Raw genomic sequence first — 26319 nt, 5'->3', positions numbered from 1 at the left:
TATTGTTTTTTTTTTGGTATTTTAAGCGAGAAAAAAGAAGAAGAAAGGATCTCTGTTTTACATTATACCTTTATATTAAAAATTGTTAACTTAATAATATATTGGTACTGACAAAAAACATTTTATTTTTATTTTTTGCAAACATTATTCTATTTTTTTGTTTGGTTTTGCATTTGATTTTTTGTCTTTCTGAATTATGTAGTGACCAAAAAATAAAAATAAAAAATATTTTATTTGAAGTGCATAACGGGATGTTTTGCAAACAATTTTCTTCTTCTTATTTCTATCTTGTAATTTTTATTACAAATATATAAATATATATATATATATATATATATATATAATATTTAATAAATATTTATATTAGATATATTTAATTTCTTCTTATTATTTCTATCTTTTAATTTTTATTACAAATATTGTTCTATTTTATTATTTTATTTTTAATTAGATTTTTTTGGTCATTTTTTATTTTTATATTTTTACAATTATTTTATAATTATATAAATAGTACTGTCAGAAAAATCAGAGATACTACTAATGATAATAACAACAAACACATTTCCAGCATTTAAGCATAAAGCATGCAATCATAAGAACATTGTCAGGTGTGTTAAACATTTAACTGGTACTCAGTATGATGTGCCTCTAATAATATATTCAGTATAATCCATATATTGTATATTGCATCATCTGATGACATCATGTTATTTTGTTTGTTATATAAAAACATGAATCGAAGTCACTCCTAATACATTTTGGTCTACTCACTACCTCTTTTAGGTGTTCACCACCAGTGAGCAATAACTGAAAATGCATATTTGCAATACTAATCTTAGAAAACGACTGATGAATAGAGTTCTTTCTGCATGTTTGTGCATGTGCGTGACCTGTTAGTTGGTTGTGTGAGTGTTTGAGTGTTTGAGAATACACTGGTGGGTCAGGGACTTGACCTGGGGCCCTTTGTTACTGTCATTTAACACCCACCAGTGCAGCTGAAAGCACAGCCACTGTCCTGTCCGGTGGAGTACTGTGGTATTTTCTAGTTTAAAAAGCATGGTAAGAGTGTATTCTCTTATCCTGTTTCAGGCTTTTAAAGCAGATAAAGTATGACTGCAAGCAAGAATGAAGAAAGGAGCTCTTTTTTACATTACACATTCATATTGTAAAATGCCATGTTCTGTTTGGATTATGTAGAGTGTATAATATCAGCAACAAATTTCTCATTTTCTGAGTGAGTAATGACAAATTAAACGGTTGCAATTTGTTTTAATGTGAGCACATGGGCTGGGATTTTGATCAAATTGATCAACTAGTTTGCCTTCATGTGCTGTTATGAAATGTATTGTGAGATTTTCACGTTTTTGTTTTCTAATAAACTATTCCTTGTGCTCTTTTTTGCCTGTTTTTCTACGCAACAAATACATTTTAACTACTTATTCTATTCTAAATAAACATTAATAAATTAAACTCACTCAAACTATTTGTTAAATAATTTTTTTTGTCTTTTTTATTTAATTTGTTTAGTTTTAAGTCATTATATTACAATTTATAATTACATTATTTATACAAAATAAATAATATGAATATGTATGATTACATATAATCTATAGATTTATATAAAATATATCGATTTTAGGTCATTTTTTGTCTCCTTTTTTGCAAATGTTATTCTATTGTTTAAGATTTTATTTAATTTTATAACGTCATTTTTCTTTCATTTTATTTATTTTGGTTCAATTTGTTAAAATAATTAATAATTATATTATTAATAAATAAATATGCAAGTGTATGTATACTTATAGATTTACATAAAATTTATAGATTCTAGATACATTCTTAAATATATAAATATTTTTAACATTTTGCTTAATGATTAAAATACAATTTTATTTTAAGTCTTCTAAAAATATAAAATGTTTAGATCTATATATAACTATATAGAGCTATACAATTATAGATTTATACGTAGATATTGAAAATACATTTTTTTGTTTAATGAAAATACTAAAATACTATTTAATTCTAAATTACTAACAATACTCAAATAATATAATATTTATGATTTAATGATAGTAAAATTAATTTCTTTGACCAAATAGATATTTCATTTTATATATATATATATATATATATATATATATATATATATATATATATATATATATATGTTGATAGATAGATAGATATTTTAATATTGAATTAAATAATATTTATTTAATTTATTAAATGTATTGATATATAAATTATATTGACATTACATTTGAATATTGAATTAATATTTATGATTGAATTCTATTAAAATAAGTGGATTTAAATAAATAAATATATATATATATATATATATATATATATATATAATATATATACACATACACAAATACATTTTTTATATATAATATATATATATATATATATATATATATATATATATTTTTTTTTTTTAATAAATGTATTTAATATTATATATAAAATTGTAATTTATTTGATATATAAATTGTATTTTAATAAAAGCTTTAAATAAAACATTAATCTTAGTAACAAAACAAAACTGCATTATATTTAAAGTTGTCAAATTTAGGTCTTACGATCTTAAGTAACTTAATATAAATGCATTTTTATTTCAATGCATCAACTGAAGCCCAGTAGGGCTAATGTTTTAAAGTTATATAAAAAAGAATTACTTTTTAGTATAAAATCAAGTAAATGTCAAGTTCAGTTCTAAACAGATGTATTCGTGTGAATGTGCTGCAGCCAGCAGATGTCGCTCATGGGCGCAGTAAACACCTGAGCATGTGACACACTGAGAGCCTGTAAGATCCACTGTGTGTTTCTGTTTTTTCTAATAATCCATGACGAGCCTCTCCTGACCAAACCCCGTCATCAACACACACAGACACAAACAACACTGGACAAGTGACAATGGCGAGCAGACGGGCCTCGGTGTCCTCGTCCTCGGCGGGTCTGGAGGCTTGGTTCCCCGCGCCCGGCAGCGGGGAGGATGAGCCGGAGCTGCGGCGGCTGCGGGAGCGGCTGCGCGGGTGGCTGTCGCAGTGTGAGCCCGCGGTGATCTGCGCGCAGCGGCTGCTGGTGTGGGAGAGGCCGCTGCACAGCATCATCGCCGCGCTAACGCTCAACACGCTCTTCTGGTGAGACTCGAGCGAATAAACATCTTCACCTGTTAATCCTGAAGAGTAGTTAGTAATCTGGTTAATCTGCTCGTTTGTTACTGACTGCTACGGCTCCAAATTCACCCGTGTTGCTTTTGTAGCAGCTTCGCTAACGTTACTCTTACCGTGGTATTATTGTTGTTAGTGTTTTTCGGACATGTGCTGTGCTTTTAGATGCTGTCATTACAAGAATACCATGGTATTCTTGGACGACCATGGTAATAAAACTTTACCGTAGTATACACCGAAATGCCATGGACGTACATACCATAATATTGCTATATGATGATTACTATGGCAGCGCCATAGTACAGTCATGGTATATCAGACAGTAAAGCCATGGTACTTTGATATGTACACTACCAGTCAGGAGTTTTTAAATAGTAATATTTGTAATGTTTTTAAAGAAATCTCCTGCTCACCAAGACTGCATTTGTTTGATCCAAAGTACAGCAAAAGCATGTCATATTGCGAAATAGTTTTACTGTTCAAAATATCTTCTATTTGAATGTATTTTAAAATGTAATTTATTCCTGTGATCAAAGCTACATTTTTGGCAACTCTTCATTGTCACATGATCCTTCAGAAATCAATCTAATATTCTGATTTGCTGCTCAAGAAACATGCATTATTACAGGGAGTGCAGAATTATTAGGCAAGTTGATATTCTTGTCATATTTTTTTCCCAAGCACATTTGAATAATTCCAAACCACATCAATCTTAATAACTACTATTCATTTTGTATTTAATTATTTATAATTGATATATAATTGTCCATGAAGGCTGGAAGTGAAAAACTCCTTATTTTCAGGTGTGCAGAATTATTAGGCACATTTTCTTTTACAGATAAAATGAGCCAAAAAAGAGATTTACCTCAGACTGAAAAGTCAAAAACTATTAAATGCCAATGAGAAGGATGCAATACTAATGCAATACTGCAATTTGCAAAGTTAAGGCATGACCACCGGACAGAAAAACGCTTGTTGCATCTGCATTGTCAGAACAAACAGGTGGAGGAGAAAAGATGCATGTTATTTGCAAAAAAAGTAAGAATTAATGTTAAGAATCAGATATGAAACCATCAGGAACCATTTAGTGTCCAGCGCCACCGTTTTCCAGAACTGCAACCTACCTTGAGTCTCCAGAAGTGCAATGTGTCAGGTTCTCAGAGACTTTGCTTGGGCAAAAAATCCTACAAAATGACCCTCAATTAATAAGAATAACATTCTGAAGTATTGTCAAATACATAGAGATGGTTTTTTTCTAGGCTTTATAGACAGATGAGTTGAGAGTGACTCTTGAAGGACCAGCACCACATCCTCTTGTAGCACTCTTTCAAAAATATATTTTCCAGAATCTGGCAGTAAGTTTTAAGAGTTTATTTTGGTCCCTCTCTGCAAGACAGACATTTCAGGATAGGAGATGGACTAAAACTGAAGTCCCAAAACTTACTGCCAGATTCTGGAGGATAAACTTGAAAGAGTGCTACAAGAGGATGTGGTGCTGGTCCTTCAAGAGTCACTCTCAACTGATCCAAAGATCCAAAGATCAGCATTTATCTAAAATAAGAAGCTTATGTAACATTATACACTACAACATTCAAAAAAAGTAAAAGTAAAAAAAAGTATAGTAAAGAAATTAATACTTTTATTAAGGAAGGATAGGATGCTTTAAATTGGTCAAAAGTGATGATAACGACATTTATGATGTTACAAAAGATTTCTATTTCAGATAAAGGCTGTTCTTTTGACTTTTTATTCTAAAATTCAGCTTTGAAACCAGAAATAAATGACATTTTAAAATATTTTCAAATAGAAAACAGTTTTTTTAAATGATAAAATATTTCAAAGTTTAAAAAAAAGCACTTTGGATCAAATAAATACAGGCTTGGTAAGCAGAAGAGACTTTATGGGTAGTATATCATGGTACTAAATGTTTGCCATATTCAAAAACAGTATACATTTATGATATCTTGTTTGTATGATTATGGTAAGTTATTGGACAAGTACCATGGTAATACCATGTTTGCTTTGAACACTTACTGTGGTGTTACCATGACATTTTTAAACAGGTCTTAGTATATATGTATAATTATCCTATCTAAAATTACTGTACTGTGGCACAGCATATTCACACACACACACACACACACACACACACACACTCACACAGTATATAAAAAACAGCATCTATACATAACATAAAGAAGTTATTAACTGATTAACGGTTACCATGTTAGCATTACCTTTGATTACAAAAAATATAACAGTTGCATTTTGGTTAGTATGCAGAAGCTGTGGTAAGTTCCATATGGGATATGACTTGCTTAAACATGACTTATTTCTGACATTTGATTGAGTCATATGTTGTTTTGTAATTTGATTAGATGTTTGAACAGATGTTTGTGTGTTTTAGGCTCCTGTCTTCTACATCTTTGAGACCCTTGTTCCTCCTGAGTGTGTCTCTCATTGGACTGACTTTACTGGAGAGATGGAAAGACAAGCTGCCACAGATCACTGGTAATGCATGCTTAGACTGTACAGTATAGTGTGTATTTGATTCATATTTACTCTAAGGTTTATTTTTATAGGTTTTTTTTTTTTATTGTTTAAGTAGATTTGAAAGGTTTAATATATGTGACTCTGGACCACAAAACCAGTAAGTAGCACGGGTATATTTGGAGCAATAGCCAACAATACATTATATGGGTAAAATTATTGATTTTTTTTTTATTTATGCCAAAAATCATTAAGATATTAGGTAAAAATCATGTTCCATGAAGATATTTTGTACATTTCCTACCGTAAATATATTTAAATGTAATTTTTGATTAGTAATAAGCATTGCTAAGATCTTCATTTGGACAACTTTAAAAGCGATTTTCTCAATATTTGGATTTGTTTGGGTCCCTCAGTTTCCAGATTTTCAAATAGTTGTATCTCAGCCACATATTGTCCCATCCTAACAAACCATACATCAATAGAACGCTTATTTATTCATCTTATTTATTATTTATTCACCTCTCAATTTCAAAAAATGTCCGCTTATGACTGGTATGAACTACAAAGCATTAAAAATATAGATGCAATTAAGGCATGTTTTGCACACCCTTTCACACTAATTTTACATAAAAATTGTATATGCTCCAATATAAAAACAGTGAAATACAACTTTATCTGTCAAATTAAAATATTATATCCAATTAAAACTATTTTTTTTGAAAGAGATTTTTATTTTTATAGAGCAAAGGGACATTAAATTCATCAAAAGTGATAGTAAAGACCTTTATAATTCTACAAAATAGTTTTATTTTAAATATACACTACCAGTCAAAAGTTTTTGAACAGTAAGATTTTTAGTATTTTTTTAAAGTCTCTTCTGCTCCCAAAGCCTGCGTTTATTTGATCCAAAGACCAGCAACAACAGTAAAAGTATGAAATATTTTTAGTATTTAAAATAACTGCTTTCTATTTGAATATATTTTAAAATGTAATTTATTTCTGTGATTTCAAAGGTGAATTTTTAACATCAGGCAAGGATGCCTTAATTTGATCGAAAGTGATGATAAAGACATTTATAATGTTACAAAATATTTCTATTTCAGATAAGTGCTGTTCCTCTGAACTTTCTATTCATCAAAGGAACATTCTCAACATAATAATAATAATTTTAATAATACATTTTTGAGCAGCAAATCAGAATATTAGAATGGTTATCACAGGAATAAATTACATTTGAACATATATTCAAATAGAAAACAGTTATTTTAAACAGTAAAAATATTTCAAAATGTTCCGTTTTGCTGTTCTTTGGATCAAATAAATGCAGGCTTGGTGAGCAGAAAACATAAAAAATCTTACTGTTCAAAAATGTTTGACTAGTAGTGCATGTTGTTCTTTTAAAATTTCTCTTCATCAGATAATCCAACTGTTTTCAAGATTTATAACAATAAATGTTCCTTGAGCAGCAAATCTAATTAGAATGATTTTTGACCGATCATGTGACACTTAAGTCTAGAGTAATGATGCTGAAAATTCAGCTTTGGATCACAGGAATAAGTCACATTTTAAAATATAGTGCAATACAAAAGTCATATTACTGTCTCACAATATTACTGTCTTTACTGTATTTTTTATGTAACAAAAGTAGCATTGGTGAGCATAAGAGACTTCTTTCAAAAACATCTTAAGCTCAAATAGTTGCCACGAAACAAGGAGGGATCGATTTATGATTCAGCTTCATTTTATATTGCTCACACAATCATCAAATGAGAATTGTTTGAACATTATACCATTAAGTCGCCCATACACTCATAGTTTATTCCAGGAGCTTCTATTATTTTCCTCTCACTAACTGTTTGCTCCTGTATTCTCTACAGTGTGGCATCCAGAGGCGATTGTCATTGAGCGGTATGTGTCTCCAATAATCTCTGCATGTCTCAACAGCTCCCCCGTCCCTAAAGCGTTTGCACTGCTCACTTTCATAATTGTTTCCTATGCTGCATCCTAAGTTTTTTTCCTTATTAAACTAGTTTAACTTTGTCCTAACTGCAAGTTGATTTGTACACGCTGTTACAGAGAAGCGTTAACCGATCAGCCACGTCTGTTAAGCGTGGAGGAGCTCAGCCATCATCTCGCCGAGAGTTACCTCACCTTCAGCCTCTACATCCAAGAAATGCTTCAGTACAAACGGCAAAACCACGGCAAGGTGAGGAGAGAGATTCTTTCATCTAAATATATTTGAAATGTGTTGTTCAACCATAAGTCGTTCAAAACATGACTTTCTTTCTTCCTTTTTGTCTAAAAGCAAAAAAAATTGGAATTGAAATGTTTTTTGTTTGTCAAAAATCTCACTGTTTAAAACTTTGGGGTCAGTACAAATTTCTATTTTTCTTTTGTTTAATACAATTCATAGTTTTGTTCGGCAAATATGCATTAACTTGATTAAAAGCGATAGTAAAGACTTTTAAAATGCTAAAAGATTTCTATTACATAAAAAAGTAGTTCTTTTCAATTTATCAGAGAATCCTGAAATAGAAAATGTATCATGGTTTCCACAATGAAGCAGCATTATGTTAATAATAACAGTAAATGTTTCTTGAGCAGCAAATCAGAATATTAGACTGATTTCTGAAGGATCGTGTGACATTGAAGACTAAAAATTCAGGTTTGCATCACAGAAATAAATTTCATTTTACAATATATCAAAATAGAAAATAGTTATTTAAAATTGTAATAATATTTCACAATATTACTAAATATATTTGAAATGTGTTGTTCAACCATAAGTCGTTCAAAACATGACTTTCTTTCTTCCTTTTTGTCTAAAAGCAAAAAAAATTGGAATTGAAATGTTTTTTGTTTGTCAAAAATCTCACTGTTTAAAACTTTAGGGGCCGGTACAAATTTCTATTTTTTTTTTTTTTTGTTTAATACAATTCATATTTTTGTTCAGCAAAGATGCATTAAATTGATTAAAAGCGATAGTAAAGACTTTTAAAATGCTAAAAGATTTCTATTACATAAAAAGTAGTTCTTTTCAATTTATCAAAGAATCCTGAAATAGAAAATGTATCATGGTTTCCACAGTAATATGAAGCAGCATTATGTTAATAATAACAGTAAATGTTTCTTGAGCAGCAAATCAGAATATTAGACTGATTTCTGAAGGATCGTGTGACATTGAAGACTAAAAATTCAGGTTTGCATCACAGAAATAAATTTCATTTTACAATATATCAAAATAGAAAATAGTTATTTAAAATTGTAATAATATTTCACAATATTACTAAATATATTTGAAATGTGTTATTCATCCATATGTCATTCAAAACCTATATGACTTTTTTCCTTTTTGTCTGAAAAAAAAATGGAATTGAATTTTTGTTTGTCAAAAGTCTCACTGTTTAAAACTTTGGGGTCAGTACGATTTTTTAATTATTATTTTTTTTAAACAAAATTAATACTTTTGTTCAGCAAGGATGCATAAATTGATTAAAAGTGACAGTAACAACTTTAAAATGTTGCAAAAGATTTCTATTTTGTATAAAAGTAGTTCTTTTTAAACTTTTGATTTATCAAAAAATCCTAAAATGTATCATGGTTTCCACAGTAATATGAAGCAGCATTATGTTAATAATAAAAGTAAATGTTTCTTGAGCAGCAAATCAGAATATTAGACTGATTTCTGAAGGATGGTGTGACACTGAAGACTGGAGTAATGATGCTGAAAATTCAGCTTCGCATCACAGAAATAAATTACATTTTACAATATATCAAAATAGAAAATAGTTATTTAAAATTGTAATCATATTCCACAATATTACAATTTTTACTGTATTTTAGATTAAATAAATGCAGCCTTGGTGAGTTTAGGAGTCTTCAGTAAATAAAATCTTACTGACCCGAAACATATTTGGCCCAGAAAGTGTTCACTGATCAATTGTTTTGTTTTTCCTCATCAGTTCTGCATCATGATGTGTTCAGGATGTTTCATGCTGGCCGTTGTTGGACATTACATTCCTGGGATAATGATCTCCTACATCATATGTGAGCAAACTTGCTTGTTTATCTGTATACATTACATTTACACACACACTGCTGCCCTTTTGCACAAGCTACCCAACTTGCGCAACACACAGCTATTCAAGCCCACCTCTGCACTTACATAACACAATGGATGAATTTTGCATTGCTATAAATTAAAGAAGCAATGTAAATATTAATCCGAAGAAGAAAAATATATTCCCAGCATTTTTGCTTGATTGGATTAAAAAATCAAGTCACATTTAAATACAGAAATGATAGTCTGTGTATTACATACTGCAACAAGTTTTGGGCGTAATGCATTACAAGTAGCGCAAATTACTTTTTTCAAGTAACTAGTAAAGTAACGCATTACTTTTTAATTGACAAGAAAATATCTGAGTTACTTTTTCAAATAACTAACACCAGTTACTTTTCCCCCCATTTATTGTTTAAAAGCTCTCCTGTCCCCATGTTGAGAGAAATTGTGAGTAAGCTGTTACTTTAGTTCTAGAATAAATTTGAACATGCAAAAAAAACCAAACAGATTTACTCAGTATTACTCAAAATGAATAAAAACAGTAAAATTCAATGCAAACCTGCAATAATTAAATATGTTAAATAATACAAATATCCTTTATGTATTGAATCCCATTTTATTAACTGATGTCTTTGGTGCCAACCTTCGATGATCCAATTCATCCATACTAATAAGCAAAAATTACTCAAGATAATCTATCATTTGTTTTCTTTATTTAATTGCTTAAGAGTTGACAATTTTTCTTCTGCGTTCTACTGTACAGACGTGAATTTACTTTTCTCTAAGCCTGAGGCTTTTCGTGCGAAAAGGCTTTTACATTTGCCAAAAATAGAACTTTTTATATTAAAAACAATCCAGCAAGCCCTGGCCAGATTTAAAAAGTAACGCAACGCATTAGTTTCCATAAAAAGTAACTAAGTAACGTAATTAGTTACTTTTTTAGGGAGTAACTCAATATTGTAATGCATTACTTTTAAATATAACTTTCCCCAACACTGAACAATTCAAACAGGTCTCAAAATATGTGACAGTAATGTGAGAAGTAATGTATTTTCTGTTGTCCTTTTGAGTGAATTTTATATGTGACCCTGGACCACAAAACCAGTCTTAAGTCGCTGGGGTATATTTGTAGCAATAGCCAAAAATACATTGTATGGGTCAAAATTATTGATTTCTCTTTTATGCCAAAAATCATTAGGAAATTAAGTAAAGATCATGTTCCATGAAGATTTTTTGTAAAATTCCTACTATAAATATATCAAAATGTAATTTTTGATTAGTAATATGCATTGTTAAGAACTTAATTTGGACAACTTTAAAGGTGATTTTCTCAGTATTTTGATTTTTTTGCACCCTTAGATTCCAGATTTTCAAATAGATGTATCTCGGCCAAATATTGTCCTATCATAACAAGCCATACATCAATAGAAAGTTTATTTATTGAACTTCCATATGATGTATACATCTCAGTTTTGTAAAATTTAACCTTATGACTGGTTTTGTGGTCCAGGGTCACATATTAGAAGATAGGGAACATATTTTTGGTCATATTTTACCACATATTTGCTCACCAAGGCTGCATTTATTTGATCTAAAATACAGTAAAAAGAGTAAACATTTGAAATATTATTACATTTTCAAATAACGATTTTCTACTTGGATATATTTTAAAATGTAATTTATTTCTGTGATGCAAAGCTGAATTTTCAGCATCGTTACTCCAGTCTGCAGTGTCACATTATCCTTCAGAAATCATTGTGATATGCTGATTTGCTGCTCAAGAAACATTTCTAAATATTATCAATGTTCAACACAGTTGATACAAGTTACAAAGTTAATGGACATCTTCTGTAACATTATAACAGGGACGTTCCGTCCATAAAAGCTGCTAAAGCTCCGCGTGCCCAGGCCGTCTAAGAGAATGTGCTCCCGGGTTAATTAAGATAAACATGATTATACGTTGATCCGTTGTCATTTGAGATGTAACTTAAAGCTTAATAAAGAGTTGGGAATAATTACGTCAAATATTTGTTTGCCAAACAACGGAAATTTTCTGTAAATCTGTGTCAGTTACGGAAGCTTCCAGGTAAGCAGATTCTCCGCAGCTTTCTCCCCTCCGCTCTATTGCTATGACTCCTCAGGATTGATGCACATTCTCTGTGTTTTGCTGGCATGCATGTGATTTTATTCACAAGGAAATATGTCCACGAAGTGCTCTCCCAAGCGGAAAAATGCACTGTTGCTGCCAGATCTTGATTGCTGAAAATCACATTGTGTTTGATGCACAACTAACTAGACTAAATCAAATGAAAAAAACATTGTAACTGTATATTTGAATAATTCCTCAGGCAATTCAAAATGTTAAAGTCCACTGAAAACATATCATAGACAGTGTTGAAGAAAAAAGTATATACTTTTTTTTGAATAACAAATCTTATTTCTTCTCTGATTTTATTGTTGTTTGCAACGTTACTATATTCTAAAGATATTATTATTTTTGGCATTTTTCATGGTCGTAGTATCATCCGGGTGGGAGTTTTAACACTGAAATATTCACTAGGAATTAATAATAATAATACAAAAATGTAATTCAGTAGAAGCAGAGATACATAGAAAGGGGAAATCCCTCACCTCCCCACCCTCTGAATATTACGTATCATAACTTAATGCCTGTAAACGTTGTTTGGCGGTTTTTACTTGGAAAAGCAGCTGTTTTTCTAGCATGAAAAAAAACTATGGATGAACCTAAAACGATAGAAAATAGATTAAAGATGAATTCATTTTCATATAAGGTAGGGAATGTGCATACCCGGTAAAAAAAAAAAAAAAAAAGTCACCACTCGCCACTGCATTATAAATGTCTTTACTGTCACTTCTGATCAATTGAACGCATCCTTGTTGAATAAAATACCTCTTACATACCTCAACTTTTTTTGAGTGGTACTGTATGCAGAGGTCAATTGTGTTTTTGTCTTTCCTGCATTAGTGCTGAGTGTGCTGCTATGGCCGCTGGTGGTTTACCATGAGCTGATCCAGAAAATGTACACCGGACTGGAGCCCATCCTGATGAAACTCGACTACAGCATGAAAGGAGACACACAACGCCGTAAATACGACAAGAGAAGTGAGAACATTTCTTTTTGTTTACTGTTCTAGGTTGCTAGCTTAACATGCTTTTTAGAATGCATTGTTAAGAACTTAATTTGGAGAACTTTAAAGGTGATTTTCTCAGTATTTTGATTTTTTTGCATCCTCAGATTCCAGATTTTCAATCGGCCAAATATTGTCCTATCCTAACAAATCATACATCAATAGAAAGCTTATTTATTGAGCTTTCATATGATGTATATATCTCAGTTTTGTAAAATTTAACCTTATGACTGGTTTTGTGGTCCAGGGTCACATATAGTATATATAGAATTAAATATTTGATAGAATTTAATATAATTCCACATGTGTTAATTCATAGTTTTGATGCCTTCAGTGTGAATCTAGAAAGAAAACTCTTTGAATGGGAAGGTGTGTCCAAACTTTTGGTCTGTACAGTATATATATATACAAAATGACGGTAGCATTCTGTGGTTCATTTTTGAGCATGAATGTGTCATTTTGAGTAGAAAATGAACTCCAGATGAAACAAAGTCACAAGTTATTAAATCTAACAACTAAAACAATGATAAAACTGGGGGGGGAAACAATCGTATTAATTATTCATGGCCATTGCATAATGGGAACGCCAATATCAAAAAAAAGTTAAGTAGGTTTTACTTACATTTATAAAGTTTATGTGACCCTGGACCACAAAACCAGTCTCAAGTCGCTGGGGTATATTTGTAGCAATAGCCAAAAATACATTGCATGGGTCAAAATTTTTGATTTTTCTTTTATGCCAGAAATCATTAAGAAATTAAGTAAAGTTCATGTTTCATGAAGATTTTTTGTAAAATTCCTACTGTAAACATATCAAAATGTAATTTTTGATTTGTAATATGCATTGTTAAGAACCTAGTTTGGACAACTTTAAAGGTGATTTTCTCAGTCTTTTTGATTTTTTTGCATCCTCAGATTTCTGATTTCAAATAGATGTATCTCAGCCAAATATTGTCCTATCCTAACAAACCATGCATCAATAGAAAGCTTATTTATTGAGCTTTCATATGATGTATATATCTCAGTCTTGTAAAATTTAACCTTATGACTGGTTTTGTGGTCCAGGGTCACTTATATTTATGCTTTAACTTCTACAAGCTTAATTTAAGTACCAATATAGAATTTACTTTTTTATTATTATTATTATTATTATTACCTGAACTAACTTTTTTGTTTTTCTGTAGTATTTACTACACCACAGAATCATTTTTATCTGTGAGATGCTTCAAGAGACCTAACTGCAAAGCTACAGTACTGTTAAAAGTTTTAGACACTTGTGCAAAAATGTTGTAAAATGAGGATGAGAATCAAAAATAATGTGACAAATAGGTTCAAATGATCAATTAAACGATCTCAACATTAGGTGTGACCATTCTTTGCATTTAAAGCAGCTTTTGCCCTAGATGCACTTGCAGTTTTTCAGGCAGCTTCGCAGGAGGGCTCTTGAAGCGTCTTGGAGACATTGCCACAGTTCTTCTAGATTTAGTCTGTCTCTGTTTGTTCTGTTTTCTCATGTCATTCCAGACAAACTGAATGATGATGAGTTCAGATCTGTTTGGATTACTGGCTGTTGTCAGACTCTCACTGGATTATTACAACTAATGGCAAAATGAATGTTTGGAAATATAAACTGATATTTCCTACTGACACACTACAGCAAAAGCTAGAAACAACTGATTTAAAACCATTTTTTAAGCTAGTGACAATACTAGTGTTTTAATAATTTTGGCCACCACTGTATATATACACAGATTTTATACCAGTAATTTTTATTTTATTCACAGTTATATAATGGCTGATAATAAATCTGATGTTTTCTGCCTTTATGTTCATGCTTAAAGTGAAAGGCATCAAGATATTTTTGATGCAGTAAAAAAAATGCTACAGAACCCTGCTGTGAGTTTATTGCTTGAACTTGAATAAATAATCCCTAATATTATCAGCATCCAATAACGGACTAATAACGTCAATAAAAACAGCCAATAAATTATGCCCTCTTTCTGCCGATATCACTGTTACATGCTCTTTGCAAACTAGGTTGTTAGTGTGTCACTTCTTGTTAGACTGTACTCTGGAGAAGTGTGTTTTTGTGTGTGCAGAGCTGAAGAAGGAGCAGGAAGAGGGTGATGAGCCGAGGGCAGAGACGGAGAGCGAGAGCGAGGAGGAGCTGTCATGTTTCGCCCCTACTGTGAGTGTCCTGACAATAGGGGGGTTAGTTTCATGTTTGGTGATCTTAAAGGGGACTTATTCTATATTTAAACCTTTAAAAGCATTTTTTTTCAGCAGCCATTACTTCAGTCTTCAGTGTCACATGATCCTTCAGAAATCATCCTAATATGCTGATTTATTTCTTATTTTTTCAGGATTTTTTGATGACTAGAAATTTATTTGAAATAGTTTTGTAACATTTTAAATGTTTTACTCACTTTTGATCAATTTAATGCATTCTGTTGAGTAAAAATATCAATTTCTTTCTAAAAAATAAAATATCTTACTAAACAGTACTTTAATTCCGGTCACTGATTAATTTTTTGATCAGGTGGATGTGAAGACTACAGCTTTGGCGATGGCCATCACAGACTCTGAGCTGTCTGATGAAGAGGCGTCTATATTGGAGAGTGGAGGCTTCTCTGTGTCCAGAGCCACAACACCACAGCTCACAGACGTCTCTGAAGGTACTCAGTGTTTTTTGTGTACGAAATCTTAAAAATAGATCTTTTTATATGTAATTGTACCCTTGTCAGTAACGCATTTAAAGGATTTGTTTACTTTTAGATAAAAGTTTCCTGATAATGTACTCACCTAAGCATTGTCATCGAAGCATTTTTTAACATTTCCAGGAAATGTAACATTATTTAAAATAACATCTTTAAAAAAATAACTTCAATTGTGCCTAAAAAGTGGTAACATGTTCACTGAGCAATAATAAATGAGAAATAAAAAAGGAAGATATATATTAAAAACATTAAATGCCATGTTGTGGAAAAGTTCTGTTAGTCCAGACTCTTTGCTAATAAAAACCCCCTATTTATAAAAACACAGGCAACTAATTTTTGCATAATAATTAGTGCAAATAATGTTAAGTCAGTTTCTGTTTTCAGTTTTTTTTTTTTTTTTTTTTTTTCAAATTTTAAATGTTACAAACATTTCTTACAAACAAATTCAAATTTACAGTTGAAGTCCAAATTTTACATACACCTTGCAGAATCTGCAAAATGTTAATTTTTTTTTTACCAAAATAAGAATGATCCACAGCTTTGTTTTTTTGTTTAGTGATAGTTGTTTATGAGTCCCTTGTTTAAACTGCCCGCTGTTCTTTAGAAAAATCCTTCAGGTCCCATTTTTGTGTATTTGAAACCCTTTCCAAAAATGACTATGATTTTGAGATCCATCTTTTCACACTGAGGACAACTGAGGGACTCATATGCAACTATTACAGAAGGTTCAAACGCTCACTGATGCTCCTGAAGGAAACACGATGCATTAGGAGTCAGGGTTGAAAACTTTTGAATTTGACGATCAGGATAAATTTAACTTATTTTGTCTTCTGGGAAACATGTGAGTATCTTCTGTATATTCGTAAAGTCAGTGCTTAATGAAAAATAATTAAAATAAGAAAAAATGTAGACTGTTCCGTTCAAAAGTTTTCACTCCCCGGCTCTTAATGCATCTTGTTTCCTTCTGAAGCATCAGTGAGTGTTTGAACCTTCTGTAACAGATGCAAATGAGTCCCTCAGTTGTCCTCAGTGTGAAAAGATGGATCTCAAAATCATACAGTCATTGTTGGAAAGGGTTCAAATACACAAAAATGCTGAAAAACCAAAGAATTTGTGAGACCTGAAGGATTTAACTGTTCAGGACAAACAAGGGACTCATGAACAACGTCATTTAACAAAAGGGAAAAAAAACATTCAGGTAACAACACAGTATGAAGAATCAAGTGTATGTAAACTTTTGAACAGGGTCGTTTTTTATAAATGTAACTATTATTTTCTCTTGTGGACTGTATGTAAACATTTTTTATGTGAAATATCTTTTTCAGGTTTTGCAGATTCTTCAAACTGTATGTGTGAAATCATAAATTAGACCTTTTTGGTGTCATTTGAATTTGAGTAAATAATTTGTGAAAAGTTCTTGCAAGGGCTGTCACTTCAACACAGTCAACCATGAATGGCTTACTAATTAAGCCTTTGCTCTCTGCTTTATTAATGTTTTTTCTCCAAATATACCTTTTTTTAATCAGCAGACCTGGACCAGCAGAGCGTGCACAGTGAACCAGAGGAGGCGTTCACTAGAGACCTAGCCGAGTTCCCTTCGGTGGATGAGCTGCCTTCTATTGAACCGGGTCTGTTCCATTTCCCGCTGGGCGTTCTCGGGTCCGACCAGGCGGGAGCGTCCGCCTCCGAGCTCAAGGAGGAAGCGCTGTCTCCGGCCAGCCTCCTCATCCAGCACTTAGCATCTCCGCTCCACTTTGTCAACACGCACTTCAATGGACACGCACAAGCGGCGGGAGCAAACCAAAGCATTGCAGGTACTGAAAAAGAGGGCGCTTCGAGACCTGCTCGATCCTTGGAAGCCCTTAGCGAGGAGATAGTAAGCACGGCCATCTCTACCGTAGTACAGAACACTCTCTCAGCCCTGTTGCGGTCTACAGAGGCGAGCGAAGGCTCGTCAGTGGCTTCGTTTCTTCCTACCGAAACGCCTCCGTGCCCGATGGAATCGCCCCTCGAGTCGCCATCCGCCCAAGAAACCGGCGTAGAGGAAGAGGACGCCGACATCACCGAAGCAAGCACCGAAGAGCAACCAGATGTCACGCTCGTGCCCGCGGAGGAAGAGGACTTTGAGCTTCTGGACCAAAGCGAACTGGAACAAATGGAAGAGGGGTTGGGCCTAGGACAGGAAGTGGGCGTGGCTTCAGCAGACACGCCTCCAAGCAGTCAGCAGCATGAAGAACAGCAGGATTCCTAGCTTCCCGTCATCTAAACTGTTTGTTTTATTTATAGTCCATGTAGATACCATATACTGACACAAACGATTTGTGAAAGGGAATGTCGCGGTCAACTACGCCTTTAATTTGTTGTTTTTCGGGAGTGAGATCACTGTGATTGTTGGTGGGATTTTGTTTCCTGAGCAGGTGAATGTCCCAAACGAAAATGTCCGACGTTTAACAGATCCAAATGGCCTTCAGCCTCAAATCCAGCCACTTTTAAAATAGACTTAGTTTTAATCATTTACAACATTGTATGTATATTTTGACAAAGACCACATGTCTGCGACCGATAACAAGAGCCTTCTGGTTTGTCAATCCCACGCTGACCATCGTCGTGAGGTTTAATGCATTGGGTCATGGGAAGAAGCCATGTGGGCTGAGTTTTATTTGATTGTCTGACTGGAAGAGACAGAAGCCCGTTTCCGCCATTAAATAAAAAAATAAAAAGCGACTTTATATCTCACAATTCTGACTTTTTTTTTTCTCAGAATCGGGAGTTTATATTACACAATTTCAACTTAATTCCTCCGAATTGCAATTATGACTTTATAACTCGCAATTGCGACTTATCTCACAATTCTGACTTTTTTCTTGCAATTCTGACTTTTTTTTCTCAGAGGTCTGAGTTTTTAATCACACAATTGCGACTTTTTTCTCAGAATTGCAAGTTTATATCTCCCAATTCTGACTTTTTTTCTCGGAGGTCTGAGTTGTTAATCAGACAATTGTGACTTTTCTCAGAATTGCAAGTTTATATCTCGCAATTCTGACTTTTTTTTCTCAGAATTTTGATATAAACTCCCAATTGCGACTTATAAAGTCCAGTTCTGAGGAGAAAAAAGACGATATTTTGAAGATATGTTCATAGAATTTTGAGTTTATATCTCACAATTCGGACTTTTTTTTCACAATCACGAGTTTATATCATGCAATTCTGACTTTAGAACTCACAATTGTGACTTTTTTTCTTAGAATTGTGATATAAACTCCCAATTGCGACTTATAAAGTCCAGTTCTGAGGAGAAAAAAGACGATATTTTGAAGATATGTTCATAGAATTTTGAGTTTATATCTCACAATTCGGACTTTTTTTTCACAATCACGAGTTTATATCATGCAATTCTGACTTTAGAACTCACAATTGTGACTTTTTTTCTTAGAATTGTGATATAAACTCGCAATTGCGAGTTATAAAGTCCAGTTCTGAGGAGGAAAAAAAAGACCAATATATTCATAAAATTGCGACTTTATATCTCAAAATTTTGACTTAACTTGCAATTGCGAGTTTATCACGCAAATTGACAATTTATTTCTCAGAATTGCACATTTATATTACGCAATTCTGACTTTTTTCTCACAATCGCATGCAATTGCGGCCTAATTTTTCAGAATTGCAATTCTGACTTTATAACTCGCAAATGCAACTGTTTTGTCTCACAATTCTGACTTTTTTCTTGTAATTGTGAGTTAATCTCACAGTTCGGATTTTTTTCCTCATAATTGTGATATAAACTCGCAATTGCGAGTTATAAAATCAAGTTCTGAGGGAAAAAAAAAATCCAATATAGAATTGTGAGTTTATATCAGACAATTCTTTTTTTTTTTCTCAGAACTGTGATTTAAACTCACAATTGCCAGTTATAAAGTCCAGTTCTGAGGGGAAAAAGGACTGATACGTTCATAGAATTCCGAGTTTATTTCTCACAATTCTAATTAACTCGTAATTGCGAGTTTATCACACAATTCTGACTTTATATCTCACAATTCAGACTTTTTTCTTACAATTGCGAGTTTATATCACACAATTGACACTTTATTTTTCACAATTGCGACTTTATATCTCGCAATTCTGACTTTTTTCACAGAACTGCTTGATACAAACTCGCAATTGTGAGTTATAAAATCAAGCTCTGAGGAGGAAAAAAAAGATCAATATGTCCATAGAATTGCAAGTTTATATCACACAATACTGACTTTATTTCTCACAATTGTGAGTTTTATCACGCAATTCTGAGATAAGTCACAATTGAGAGAGAACAAGTCAAAAAGTTTTTTATTCAGTGGAGGAAATGGGCTTCATAGGAAGGAGAGGAGGAGCAGATTTCTTTTCATAATCATATCTAAACTAATATATATTCTATATATAATATATGAAGTGACTGGTTTTGTTTATTAAAATTGGTTAGACTGAAGAATAGTTTACTATTATACGTCTCAAATAAATAATAAAGCTGCGAGGTTTGTATTCAGAGACTGAAGTTAAAAAAGTTTAGCACATTTGGCTGCATTGCAATTGCAAATCAATTTCTGAAAATCTGATTGTCGGATTGTGCCATTGACTTATTTTTGAGGATGTAATCTGTAAAGTACTTTTGACGCACAAAGGTGATTGTGAATGCAGCGTAGCACACTTTAGCTATCAGAAAAAAATCCCTGTTGTTAGTGAAAAATTAGGAGTTTAACTCTGTTCATTCAGGCTCAATATATTATAATTGGTTGCACTTTTCAGCTATTGTTTGTGTGCACATGCTTACATTTTGCAGGACTTTTTCTGGATTTTTATAACCATGCCAAATATACAGTACTACTGTTCAAAAGTTTGGGGTCAGTAAGATTTATTTTTTTAGTTAATTTATTTTATTTTTAGAGCTGGGCAACGAATAATCACGATTAATCGCATCCAAAATAAACGTTTTTGTGTACATAATATATGTGTGTGTACTGTGTATAATTATTATGTATATATAAAAACACACACATGCATGTATATATTTAAGAAAATTATTATATAATATGTTATATATAAATTATATGAAATACATGTAAATATTTTCAAAATATATACTGTGTGTGTATGTATGTATGTATATATATAAAATAAATATACACAGTACACAAAAACTTCAATTTTGGATGCGATTAGAATTAGAATTAGATTAGAATTCAGAAAAAACTGCATCACTGTTTCCACAAAATATGAAGCAGCACAAACTATTTTTAACAAAAAATAATAATAAATGCTTTTTGAGGAGCAAATCAGCCTATTAGAATGATTTCTGAAGATTCATGTCACACTGAAGACTGAAGTATATTGCTGAAAATTTAGCTTTGATCACAAAAATACTTAATTTTATACATTTTAAAATACATTAAAATAGAAAACATCAAATAATTTGATCAAATAAAATCTCAACGCATTAAGAAATCTTACATACTCCAAGCTTTTGAACCAAAAGTGTACGTTTCATTGTACAAATCACATCAAGAGCTCAAGAATGCCTGAAATACATGATAAACTAAAATGTAACTGTACGAAGTTTGGATGGATTCCGTGCATGGGCTTGACTGAATTATTTCCCCCTTTTTTTTAACTAAGCAAATGATTGAGCCTTATTTGTATGTACCTTTGTAAGATGTATGCAATAAGTCATCAAGCTATTTCTAGAACTGACAACGTAAAGCTCTAACAGCATATCTGGGATTATTCTGAAGGACTTTGACTTTTCATTTCTCTTCATGTCAGTGTCAAAAGTCTTAGTGACTTCTTACGCGACACTGAAAGTACATAAGAAGAATTTAGGATTCGATATATATATATTTTTTTCAATTATTGCTCATACTAAAGGGAAATATCTTTTAAACTGGAAATGTGTATATAGAAACTGTATATATTTAAAGGCCTGTAACATGGGACGCACCATTTTTTCACACACAAAGACCGTTTTACAGATCTGGTTATTAAATGGAGGCAGGTTGACATTCCTTTAAAGTCAAAAGTTATGTGCAAATCGAGCTGCTTGTTGCATCGCATTTGTTTGGTTAGGATGCAGTGTTTTTGCTTTGCACGACTGAGTGCGTTTCGTCCCTTTTTCTGTAGATACCCACAAACTGACACATCTGATCCAGACCGCTGAGATTTGTGTTTTCAGATATTTACGGAGAGATTATCTTTGTGTAATAGTGATTGTGTTTTGCTCATGCTGTTACTGCTTTATGATCTATAAAAAAAGCACTTAGAGCATTTAACTACAACATGTATTGTTGAATGTCATTTTGTTACTCTGACTTGCACCTCCGTATATCTCTAATATACTGTACACCCATAAGATGGTTTTCAACCTCAAATGCTTTGTGTTTATTCAAAAACAAAAATTGTTTTCGTAGAAGTGAACTGATTTGTAAATTGTGAACTATAGGAGAACTGGACAATATTGTCGAAGATGTACAGTCGTGGCCAAAAGTTTTGAGAATGACACAAATATTAGTTATATAATATATATAAATACAAAGTTTGCTGCTCAACTGCTTTTAGATCTTTGTTTCAGTTGTTTCTGTGATGTACTGAAATATAATTACAAGCACTTCATACGTTTCAAAGGCTTTTATCAACAATTACATGACATTTATGCAAAGAGTCAGTATTTGCAGTGTTGGCTCTTCTTTTTCAGGACCTCTGCAATTCGACTGGGCATGCTCTCAATCAACTTCTGGACCAAATCCTGACTGATAGCAACCCATTCTTTCATAATCACTTCTTGGAATTTGTCAGAATTGGTGGGTTTTTGTTTGTCCACCCGCCTCTTGAGGATTGACCACAAGTTCTCAATGGGATTTAGATCTGGGGAGTTTCCAGGCCATGGACCCAAAATCTCAACGTTTTTGTCCCCGAGCCACTTAGTTATCACTTTTGCCTTATGGCACGGTGCTCCATCGTGCTGGAAAATGCATTGTTCTTCACCAAACTGTTGTTGGATTGTTGGAAGAAGTTGCTGTTGGAGGGTGTTTTGGTGCCATTCTTTATTCATGGCTGTGTTTTTGGGCAAAATTGTGAGTGAGCCCACTCCCTTGGATGAGAAGCAACCCCACACATGAATGGTCTCAGGATGCTTTACTGTTGGCATGACACAGGACTGATGGTAGCGCTCACCTTTTCTTCTCCGGACAAGCCTTTTTCCAGATGCCCCAAACAATCGGAAAGAGGCTTCATCGGAGAATATGACTTTGTCCCAGTCCTCAGCAGTCCATTCGCCATACTTTTTGCAGAAGATCAATCTGTCCCTGATGTTTTTTTTGGAGAGAAGTGGCTTCTTTGCTGCCCTTCTTGACACCAGGCCATCTTCCAAAAGTCTTGGCCTCACTGTGCGTGCAGATGTGCTCACACCTGCCTGCTGCCATTCCTGAGCAAGCTCTGCACTGGTGTCACTCCGATCCCGCAGCTCAATCTTTAGGAGACCATCCTGGCGCTTGCTGGACTTTCTTGGATGCCCTGAAGCCTTCTTAACAATTCAGTGGAAGGTTTTGTTCGGGATTACGTTAATTTTCATGGCAAAGAAGGACTATGCAATTCATCTGATCACTCTTCATAACATTCTGGAGTATATGCAAATTGCTGTTATAAAAACTTAAGCAGCAACTTTTCCAATTTCCAATATTTATGTAATTCTCAAAACTTTTGGCCACGACTGTAGATTTGGAAACAGATTTGGGGAAAAATTAACACCACTTGCTCACCAGTGGATCTTTTGCAATGAATGGGTGCCGTCAGAATGAGTCCAAACAGCTGATAAAAACATCACAATAATCCACACCACTACAGTCTATCAGTTAACATCTAATGGCGCAAAAGGCTCCATCATTAAGGCATTTTTTCAACTTTAAACTTGTTTTATCATCTGTTTGGACTCTCAATGGCGCCCATTCGCTGCAGAGGAGAACTGTAGACTACAGTTTTATTTTTGCATTAAATATTTGCTGACTGTGCTCTGTTAACAGCGAGACATAAAGCCAGGCATGATGAAGGCCTAGTGAGGTAAGACTACCGTGTCGACAGCCAGTGCATGAAGGCCTGTGGTGAACTGGCAGCAGAAGCCAAGGCAGATGGTCGCACTGCTTATAGTCAGGGGTGACTGTAATCTCGATAAGTGGAGGCAATAAATCTCTGAAGAGATCTTTGGTATTAGAGGAAAATGGCGCGTAAGTGTTCTTGCCAGATGCTTTTTAAGGAAGGTGCTTTCATGGTGCATTTAGAAGGTTTAGATTTCCGGTTCCATTTTGTTTGGGCAACCACCCAGATGACCCTAGCAACCCCATAGCAACACACTAAAACATTTAGAACACCTTAGCAACAGCACAGCAATGCACTGGCATCGTAAACAAAGACTAAAAACGGTCAAATATGAACATTTCAGCCTTTATGTTGTGTTTTAGAGTTAATAGAAATATATGTTGACTAAAAAAGAGAAATTCAACAGCATTTATAAACAACAGCATTGGACGGTTAATGTACTGAATATGTTGTTCTGCTAATTTCTGCTCGTTAAACCATGGAAAAATATGTGGAAGCTGCTAAATCATATAGAGAAGGACTTAGTAAGCTGGAAAGGAAGCTATATTTTGACAAACTAAAGTAATGGGTGGTAAAGATACATACATTACAAGCAGTATTAATTAAGATATTAGACTAATATTTCACCTACCTGACAGGAAATCATAAGAACAAACTCGAATGTCATCAAGATTCTTTCCCTGGAAATCCTGGTTGAGTTTGGCCAACCACAAATGCCTTTTGTTCCTCAGACAATTTTTTGCACTCTTCTCCCTGATTTGTTAGTCTGTAGTACTCCAAATGTTTTTCCTGGTCTGACCATTTAGTACAGCCCCAAGCATGACGATAATTGATCATTTTCAGCAGCAATAATCAGCAAAATATGCAAGTTAATTGGCATTGTTGACCTTTTTTGACGCCGGTATGTCAAATTGATGACGTCGTGAAAAAACTCTATTGCACTCTGTACGCGTAAAAATCAGTGCATTAAATACGCGCAAACATCAGTATTTAACGCGTGAAATTCGCTTATTTTACATGCTGTTGACGTTTTAAAATCTCGTGTTTTTAACCATTTGGCCTTCCGTACAGAGAGGCGCGTTTCAGGTGAGTAAGCACCGAACTCAATCCTCTTTCGCATCTTGCGTTTGAACAGACACATACAAAAAATTATGAGAAGACTTATATGCTTTAAGAATTATGACAATCATTCTGGTAAACGCACTCAGTTATGTCTTAACTGAAAGAAAACAGCTGAGAAAGAAATCGGATGTGTCTCATTATATTGGATCCGTGCATCAGGTCTTAAAGTCCCCCTGAAATCAAAATTAAAGTTTTTTGGCTTTTAGTATGAATATATTATCCTTAAGATTATCTATAAGCTAGTGTGCTTCACAACAACGACAAAATTCGTGTTTACAAGATATGGGCATTCAAAACTTACAGTCTCGTCACTTCCGCCAATATGAATCAAGGATTTTGATGATATCACCGTGCACTTCAGTTTCTCATCAAACGTTCTGTCCAATCAAATGCTCTCTAGAGTCCGTATTGTCCCGCCCCCTACACAGAGACGCATTACACGGAGCAGATCATATGCGCTCATATGTGCAATCAGCATGTATTAAACTACACAGCCTTAGCATGATTATGAGTTTCATATTGAATCTGTGGGGTAATTTATTAGTCTGTTGCTGTCATAAGCTACAAATGCGGCTTTACCGAGTTTAACGGCTCTGGCCTGAAGAGATATAAATGAAACGCTATTGGCTATTCAAAATAAGTAGGCGGGGCTGGGCGATATGTTTTTGTTTCAGTTAAAAGCACGTCACCACATAGAATAACGCTGCGTGTTTCAAGGCACTTCAGTGGACCTTTAAAGCGACAGCAGTTTATAAATAGCTCCAGCTGTCATTAGTCTCAGCCTCAGAGGTCACGCCCACGGAACGTTGGCTAAACGTCTGATGCATATGGTACGCTTAACTGGAAACACTTCAGGAATGCCGAAGTCCCATCTGATTAGCTGAATTTGACCGGATTTCCGGGAGACGCGTTTATTTTCGGTCCGCCGGGAAACAAAATGTTTTGCTAAAATGTGCTTATGCAGACGCCATTGTTGTTATACACATATGGGACGTTCGCGAACAAATTACTAACTTACTGCTTGTTCTCCCTCTTCTTCGTTATCTTTCAATGCTGGTTATTTCAATGACTGACTTGTTCCACGCCAGTCTGTTGTTGTGGGGGCATTTCCACGCACAGAAACGTGACGCTGAACGAAACGAACTGTGATTGGTTGTTTGACATGTCGATCAAACGGTCTTATGGGCGGGACTTGGCCAATGAAAGCTGCCATGAATTCCAGACCTTCAGCCGTCAGTCTGAAGGTCTGGCTACGCGAGACTAAGCTGTCATTAATGCTAATCAAACAAGGGTACTAATAGTTTTGGTGTGGTATCGACTTTATAACTCGCAATTGCGTGTTTATTTATTACAATTCTGACTTTATAACTCTCAATTACGAGTTTATATCTCACAATTCTGATTTTATAACTCGCAATTGTGAGGAAAAAGTGAGAATTGCGAGTTATAAGTCAGAATTGTGAGTTACAAACTCGCA

At 33.5% G+C, this 26319-nt stretch overlaps 1 protein-coding gene across 2 annotated transcripts; it reads left to right on the top strand.

Annotated features, from left to right (window-relative positions):
- Positions 1–2867: 2867 nt before the first annotated feature.
- On the top strand, positions 2868–22000 carry retreg2 (reticulophagy regulator family member 2). Of its 2 annotated transcripts, none has more exons than XM_073842888.1 (9): positions 2868–3149; positions 5587–5690; positions 7550–7580; positions 7749–7878; positions 9635–9719; positions 12722–12859; positions 14985–15073; positions 15425–15560; positions 17132–22000. In XM_073842888.1, exons 1-9 carry the CDS (start codon positions 2923–2925, stop codon positions 17851–17853), a joined length of 1662 nt encoding a protein of 553 aa, XP_073698989.1. In that variant the 5' UTR covers positions 2868–2922; the 3' UTR covers positions 17854–22000. The 2 variants fall into 2 exon arrangements, with proteins under 2 accessions (XP_073698989.1, XP_073698988.1); XM_073842887.1 differs by having other exon boundaries at positions 17129–22000.
- The last annotated feature ends 4319 nt before the right edge of the window (positions 22001–26319 follow it).

The sequence above is a fragment of the Garra rufa genome, chromosome 6, assembly GCF_049309525.1.
Source record: "Garra rufa chromosome 6, GarRuf1.0, whole genome shotgun sequence".
Taxonomy (NCBI): domain Eukaryota; kingdom Metazoa; phylum Chordata; class Actinopteri; order Cypriniformes; family Cyprinidae; genus Garra; species Garra rufa.
Note: the sequence above shows the minus strand (reverse complement) of the source record. Positions and strands in the feature narration are given on the sequence as shown.